This window comes from Habropoda laboriosa, unplaced genomic scaffold (assembly GCF_001263275.1).
Source record: "Habropoda laboriosa isolate 0110345459 unplaced genomic scaffold, ASM126327v1 scaffold172, whole genome shotgun sequence".
Taxonomy (NCBI): Eukaryota; Metazoa; Arthropoda; class Insecta; order Hymenoptera; family Apidae; genus Habropoda; species Habropoda laboriosa.
This window is the reverse complement of record NW_017100331.1, coordinates 1,116,923-1,124,779: the sequence shown is the minus strand read 5'-3', so window position 1 is coordinate 1,124,779 and position 7,857 is coordinate 1,116,923. Positions and strand designations below refer to the sequence as shown.

At 38.1% G+C, this 7,857-nt stretch overlaps 1 protein-coding gene across 1 annotated transcript in view; it reads left to right on the top strand.

The window, feature by feature from the left end:
* LOC108574441 overlaps positions 1-7,857 on the top strand; it is a 132,387-nt gene that overhangs the window by 101,709 nt on the left and 22,821 nt on the right. The window contains exon 2 of the mRNA XM_017937033.1: positions 1,631-1,691. Coding sequence (XP_017792522.1) covers positions 1,631-1,691 — 61 coding nt within the window. The remainder of the gene's footprint in view (positions 1-1,630; positions 1,692-7,857) is intronic.

The window sequence follows — 7,857 nt, the reverse complement described above, 5'->3', positions numbered from 1 at the left end:
GAATCTCCTTATCTGTTTCTTACGGAATCAACGCTTTTAATACTAACAATAAGCATCGTTATGAAAGTTCACGAAATCGGAAGATTTGAAAAAACCGAGCACTGAATAAAATTGATTACCTTTTTCTCACGGTGATCATTTCTTCTTACGTTTATTGAACCTTTTACGTCATTTCGAATAAATTTTCATTGTGTAATCCACTGCTCGAATTTTATAACTAATTTAAATAAAAACAGTTTGACGAATGTCTGTGTAAATGTAAATTTAATAAATGCTTGAACAATTAAGTTATAACAATTCACAATAAACAATTAAATGTAACAATTCTCTTTTCTCCGCTATTATTTAATCTCGTTCTTTTTAAATATTTATCTGAATGTCGAAACGAACAAACGGTTACTGTTAAATATTTTTTTTTCAATTTTCTAACTTCTTTTTACTGGAAGGCATTTAAATGTAACCTTTAAAATATTTGAAATATTTTGTTTCAATTTTCCAACTGCTATTTGCTGAAAGATATTGAAATTATCGGTTCAACTGTATTTTAAATATTTTGTTTCTATTTTTTAATAAGTAGATTGCTGAAAGTCATTCAAATCATCAGTTCAATTGTACTATTGTATGTAGTGGCATTTAAATTTTCAGCAGTAATGATCCATTGATTTCTATAGGTACATATAATAATTACGTTATAATCCTACTCGTATTTATGATTATTGGAATGATTTGAACGTTTTCCTGCATTTTGAACGTACATATACATATTTACCTTCACTGCACACTTGCGTTTCTCAACCCATTACTTGCTTCAGTCGAATTTACATCTCAAAAGCTGCATTTCTATGCTGGAAATACACGAAAAATACTATACAGGGTGTCCCGTAACTCCTCGAACACCCGGAAATGGGGGATTGCTGGGGTGACTCTGAACAACTTTTTCCTTTTACAAAATACAATTTGAAGCTTCGTTTTTGAATTATTAACGAAGAACACTGGCCAATTACAGCGCGCGTAGAGCCCGCGCTCAGGAGCGGAGAACTCCCGCCAAGTGCAAGAAGGCACGCTGATTGGTTTTTCACGTACGCACGTCAACTTGAGTGTCACCCACCCTTCCACTGCGTCCTTAGCGCGCTTTTCCTTGGAAGGAGTGGGGCCCTACCTGCGGGTGCGTGGAATCTTCGCTGTCCTTCGGTGGAAATTCCCGCCAGGTCAACCCTCGGCCGAGAGTGCTGTTATACGCGCGTGTGGATTGACCCTTCAGGAACCCTGGTTTATAACACGTCTTCGGTTATCGAGGACGCGGAAAAGTCGAAATTCTAAAGGCATTGTTCTGTACGAAATTACGTATTTTTTCGCGGAGCTACGAAGCGTCTTTGTTCTCAAGAATAACCTTCTCGTGCGAGCGTGCCGTAAACCCGGTCAACGAAGACCCCACGCGTTCCGTACCTGCGCGACGGAACAATTTTCATAAATCGTGCCCTGCTTTCCATAGCAACCAAAAAAAAAAAAAAGAAAAAAGAAAGAGAAAAATTCATTTGATAGATGTTATTGTCGAATATCCAATTAAAATAAAATTAATCGCTCAGATTGGTTGGTTCTCAACCCTTTTCCTGGTGCTTTTCTGTTTCAGTTGTGTGCGGCGTCGGGGCGGATGTGGCGTACCGTCAGCACACCATGGGGTTTTACGTTACGTGAGGATAATTCAACATGCGTATACCGTAATTCAACTCAATTATCAGATTCCAAGGACCAAGTATCGAAGCAAAAAGAAAAATTTTTACTCGATGTATTTTATTTTTCAACATTCCTTTTTTTTTCTTTATTCGGGTGAAAATGTTACGCGCGATATTAGGAGTTATGGCAATGGTAAAACATTCGGGACGTTGTTTCGATTATTAGATAGTTCGGGTAATTTATTTATTTACCTGTTTGTTTTAATCTTCTAAAATTCTGTGAAGAATCGCCGAATCTTAACTTGGTGTATTTTATTCTTTAAAATTCTTCTTTATCGGGGTAAAAGTGTTAAACGCGATATTAAGTCGTTTCATGGTGAAAAGAAATTCGGGACGTTGTTCTGATTGTTAGATCGTTGGAGTAATTTGTACTTGATGTGTTTCATTTTTGTAAATTATACTTTTGCTGGAGTGAAAATGTTACACGCGATGTTAAATTGTACACGCTCGAAAATTCTGAAATTGTTTGAGTAACAGGATACGCGAGCAGTTGATAAAGAGCTTGAGAATATGAATGATACTTGACATGGTGGAATAACAAAATACAGTGCAGATTCAAATTATGTAGAAATATGTATGTAACGAAGAGGTATCAAAAACAATGGTTTCTTTCTTTAAATTAATAATTTAAAGTCGCGTCAACATCTTGGTTATTAGCGACTATAGTTGACAGTTACTCCGTATTTCTCAATAAAGGTTTATTCTACGGATAAGTTGGATTACTTCCGCGAAGTTTCCTTCCGTTTCAAATATTTCTTCAATTTTGTCAGGTATTTCGAGCTCAGTTCTGGTGTCTTCTGTGCTCTCGCAGTCTAATAGAATATGTTTGATGGTTATGTTGGAATTGCTTTGTTTAGAATGTAGTTATTAATTGTTTTTATTTACTTAAATGGGCAAACCACCCTGAGGCTTGTAAAAATAGGTAAAAGTTTAGGAATTTCTTTTGAGAAGTTTCAATTTTCTCAGAGGATATAAATGTAATTTTCAGCTTTCTTCTTGAATTTTTAAAAAGTAAACATATTACAAAATAAGTCCCATCGACTTACTAGCCATTAGCGGCCATAAAAGGTTACAGAAGAAACAATTGTACATACATAATGTGCGGTATGTAAATAATTCGCATGTATTAAATGTCTTCAGTCAGATTGAACTTCTTAAGGTAATTAATTAAACTTTCAATATGTTTCTTACTGTTTAAACATTTTCTCATGGTCGTAGGTATTTAGTTATTCTTCTTCGCGTATATTTCTGTGTATTGGACCGAATGTGTAGCTTTAGTGCGTCCAGTTATTAGTCTGTTAATTATTATTCAAAAAAAAGCAAAATTTTTAAATGCAACCGCCTTAAAAATTTTAAATGTAGGAGGAGTTCCCTTAACGCCGGACGGCACCTAACATCGCATCTACACAGGTAGAGAGATTTATTTAAGAAATACCTTAAGTATCCGGTGCTTTTCAATATGTTTCTTACTGTTTAAACATTTTCTCATGGTCGTAGGTATTTAGTTATTCTTCTTCGCGTATATTTCTGTGTATTGGACCGAATGTGTAGCTTTAGTGCGTCCAGTTATTAGTCTGTTAATTATTATTCAAAAAAAAGCAAAATTTTTAAATGCAACCGCCTTAAAAATTTAAAATGTAGGAGGAGTTCCCTTAACGCCGGACGGCACCTAACATCGGACATTAGTTATATCTGCGTATCTCCTAGAGGAGACAAAAGGAATAAAAATAAGTTTTCTACGCGTTTCAGTCGCGTGTGCACAGGTAGAGAGATTTATTTAAGAAATACCTTAAGTATCCGGTGCAAGGGGAACTCCCCCTATGTGTTTTTCAAGTGAAATTATGTTCATTTTCTTCTTATGTAATATATGGTAATAGTATTACAGAACACTCAAGTTGCATTTTTTAATATAATTCTGTAGTATCGGGGCCTCCATACCCAAAAAATAGGAAACCGACAAGGGAGAATAGAGAAGGAGTGGTTGGCGTAGCGCGCAAAGCCTCTCGAAGGGCTTGCTGCTCGAGGTAGGAATTTCCGCTGGCCAGATCTTCTCTCTTGACGGAGAGGAGGAGGAAGAGCAATTTATCGTTAAAATAATGCTTCTGTGGTACGATCTTTGGTTAGACTGTTTGGGTGTGTACAGTGGGAGTGTATACAGGGTGGGGGGAAAATTGTGGCACTGGTTTTCGAATAATTTTGTGGAATTGTGTCCTGTGGATGGAAAATTTAATGTTGCAGTATCGGGCCTCCATAGCCAAATAGGAAACCGACCAGGAGGGAAAGGAGTTGTTGGCATAGCGCGCAAAGCCTCGGCTTGCTAAGCCGAAGGGTCCTGGGTTCGATTCCCGTTTGGGTCCCTCAATATTTTTCCGTCGTCGGTTCCTACATATGGGGGCTCGTCCGGGATGAAGGCATCTACGGCTACACGAAGCCAGGAGGGGTGCGATGAAAACATGTTGAGGGTTGCACGTCTCCCAAAAATGCGTTGTTTCGGCTGTGTGCCACTGTGTGGGGGATAGTGTACCCCAAAGTGTTGAGTTGAGTTTGTGTTGCACTGAGGACATTTGAGGGCGAATGTCAGTTCAGGATGGCCGAGTGTAGTATCGGGGGCCTCTCTATGCCCAAAAAATAGGAAACCGACATGGGAGAATATAGAGGGAGTGGTTGGCGTAGCGCGCAAAGCCTCGGCTTGCTAAGCCAAAGGTCCCGGGTTCGATTCCCGTTGTGTCCCTCCTACAGTGTCGGTTCCTACAATTCTTATTTACACTTTTGTATTACTGTCACTGTTCACGTTGTTAGTTAGAATTAATAACTTTGCATTAACAGTGTTATAAGTGGAAAATAATCGAGAAAGAAATAGGACATCCAAGATTTATCACAGAATAATTTATCTTGAGAGAATGACTTTTGAAAAAAAATTGCCTCGAACCTTTATTCCTCGTATCTCTTCTTTTTAGCACTTGCTCCTATCTTTAACGAAGAAGTTAATTAGGTGCTCTACTACTAGATTACTGTGTGTTAAATTACCCCAAGTTCCTGTGTTCAAGACTACAATTACAATGATGGCAAAACTAACTTGAACAGAATGTCGAAAGTCGTGTTACTAAAGATATTCAAATTATTAATAAATTTACAAATGTTAATAATTAATCTCTCGTTAAGAAATTAATTTCTGTTCGAATGAATCATTTTTACACTCTATACGCTAAATGAGTTTGGCATTAAGAAGATAATGCTTTATTAATAACAATTGCAGATTCGTTTATTTAAAATCGAAAACACATCGTGTAAATTCTATCCTTTTTCCTGTCTGATTAAGATCATAATTCGAATTAACTCTTGTTACTTGATTGTATCAGTTTCAAAATTTTATAGATCTCACATGAAAAGAAAAAATTTGTTGTTTATTAGGTTGGTGCATATGAAACTTTAGATACGTTGTATTTTTCCAAAAGATAACGTAATTGAACGAAATAATTTGCACACGATTCTATATAATTTCCCAGCGATGAACTATTTTCATTATTGTAAATTTAATAAAATTATTAGTCTGAATGAAAACACTCTTCGAATGCTGCTTTTACAGTGTCTTCATTTCGGAATAATTTATTTGTTAAAAAATTGTTCAGGTGTTTGAAGAAATGGTAGTGAATAGAGGAGGATGTGACAAAATTTCATATTTTTTACCGTGAATTATTTTCAATCATTTCTTTTAAAGCGTTACCATCGAAGACGACTCTCTTGGCTCATTTTCCAATGAAAAGACGCCAATTTTGAATTTTGCACACGAACCTTGAAGTGCTCTAAAATTTACCTAACTTTCTTCAAATGCTAAATTTATATTTTCAGCAGTTTTTATCGCAATTTTTCCACCCTTAAACTTATAAAAAATAATTACGCAAATATCCCGATTATTCTACGCGGCAGATAATAATTACAAGTTTTTTAAATATTCAATACTCATGTGATACAGCAGATTCCTTCTTCTCGACTGCTCTCTATAAAAATTGACGATCACGGAAAATTTAATACACGGTATCGGCAAATTTCACTTATTGAAAAAAACGACGTTTCATTTGCGCCAATCCGATACAAGAACAAGAAACTTGAACGTTTAAATTTCTGTTCCTGAACGAACGTCTAATTAAATATCGATTGCAAGAGAAGAAGTCGGGACGACGAAAAGCTGAGGATACTCCCTGCCATTTTTCCACAATACAGTTGATAGTCGCAAATCGAATCGGCCTTGGGGAAAAATCTAATTTCAGGAAACGATTTCATTAGCGGCAAACGGAAGTTTTTACCAGCGGAAGCTGCCAGCAACAAGGTTACTGGGGTTGGCTTGGTTGCCGCCCGACGATTACCGAAATATTTCGATATCCCGTCCAGCCTGCCGTTTTTCCGCTCGCGTCCTTGCGACATCGATCGTAAAGAGCATCTTCTTCCCGTGCTTGGCGAGGCGCGCGCTTGCATGCGGAAAAACGCGTATGCAGATCGTTGGAGCGTGTCGCGCAGCTTATTTCCTGGAGAAAAATGATCCCGCCTCTATTTTACCGTTCTACTGGCATTATTCTTACGGTGAAATGTGTCGTAGAGGGTGGGAATATCAGTAGGGAAGAAATTGAGAAAAATGTTTTACATTTTTAACGTTATTGCGTTACTTACGACCGAAGTGGTGCCAGGATAGCGTTGCTCTTCGAGCATTGCTACGTGCCTGCTATGTAAAATTCAACGGTTTGCCCAATGCTTGTTTGTTAATACAAAATATAGATGTGTTTTGTGACACTGATGTGGGATCGGAGCCTTCGTGCCTATTTAGGGTTGCCATCCGTTTGGATTTCCCCGGATTTGTCTTAGTTTTTAAGGCGAGGGGGATTTTTTGTAGTGTTCTGGGTTTTCCAATTTTCGTTTGCTGTCCGCACCGTTAGCTCCTACTGATCGTTCGTGTTATCATATTAACTGTGCGTTGCCTGCGGTGATCTAGCATGCGTCAGACGCACCTCTACTAATACACTGGATAGCAGTGCATCTGTTTTTCTAGGAATGATTTTCAAGTGTTGCGTTCGCATCAGAAGCAGTCTAAATGCAGACGCAAGAAAGAAGTTTTTATCTTGAAATATTGTAATTTATCTGAAAAACAGAAGTGTCCGGGTTTGAGCCAGAAAAGTCAGGGGTTTCAATGCTCTCTATTATAGATTAGTGACTTTATGAATGGCAACCCTATCCATACCGAACCTATAAGGAGCAAGAACGAGGGAAAATACAGAGGGCGTTATTGGCAAAGTGCGCAGAGTGTTGGCTTGTCAGCCAGAGGGTCCCGGGTTCGATTCCCGTTGAGTCCTTCAAATTTTTCTTCGGCTTCTACGCTAGAGGTGGTTTTGAGAGGTGTAGGACGAAGGTTATAGAAGAGAAAAAAAAGTGATACACAAATTTTAGGATCTTCGTGGAAACTCGATGACTCACGAGGTTGTGACTGATACGTTGACTAGTTTCAAAGGAAAAACCCTGAAATATCGTGTGCGTATAGTGGGAGAGAAAAAAAGTGGAGGAAGAGTTTCCCTGCGGGTAGAATCGGAATGTTAGATAGAGTTTTCGGAGTGTTGTCGATGGAGTTGGAATGTTGTCAGAATCGTCAGTGTTGGAAGAGTCAGACTCTTCTAATAGTCGTCAGCTTGTTGAAGATCAAGTGTTGCTACGAATCGTTTAAGAGTTGTAAGAGTCGTTTTATAATTGCTAGAGTTGCATAACCAGTTGTGTCAAATTATTACTACATTCATTTATCATATTCTGTCAGTTGTCATTACCACAGAACATATACAGTTTTTCCTTGCCAAGAGAACAAGTGTTAGATAGAGTCCCCAGGGTTGTAAATAGAGTCAGTTTCACATAGAATTGGAGTATTGTAACTCTTCTCGTAGATTAGACTCTGCTGTATACACTGTTAGAGTGGTGCAATAAATAAACATAGACACTACATCACAACAGATACAAAGGCACAAGCCGCGCGAAGCTCAACACGGAAGTGTTGTGCGTGGGAAGAACGCAATGCGAGGAACAGTAGAAGAGAGCGTTATCAACTGTTTGCTGCAATCATCGCGAGACTGCTGAGCTTATACTGGCACGC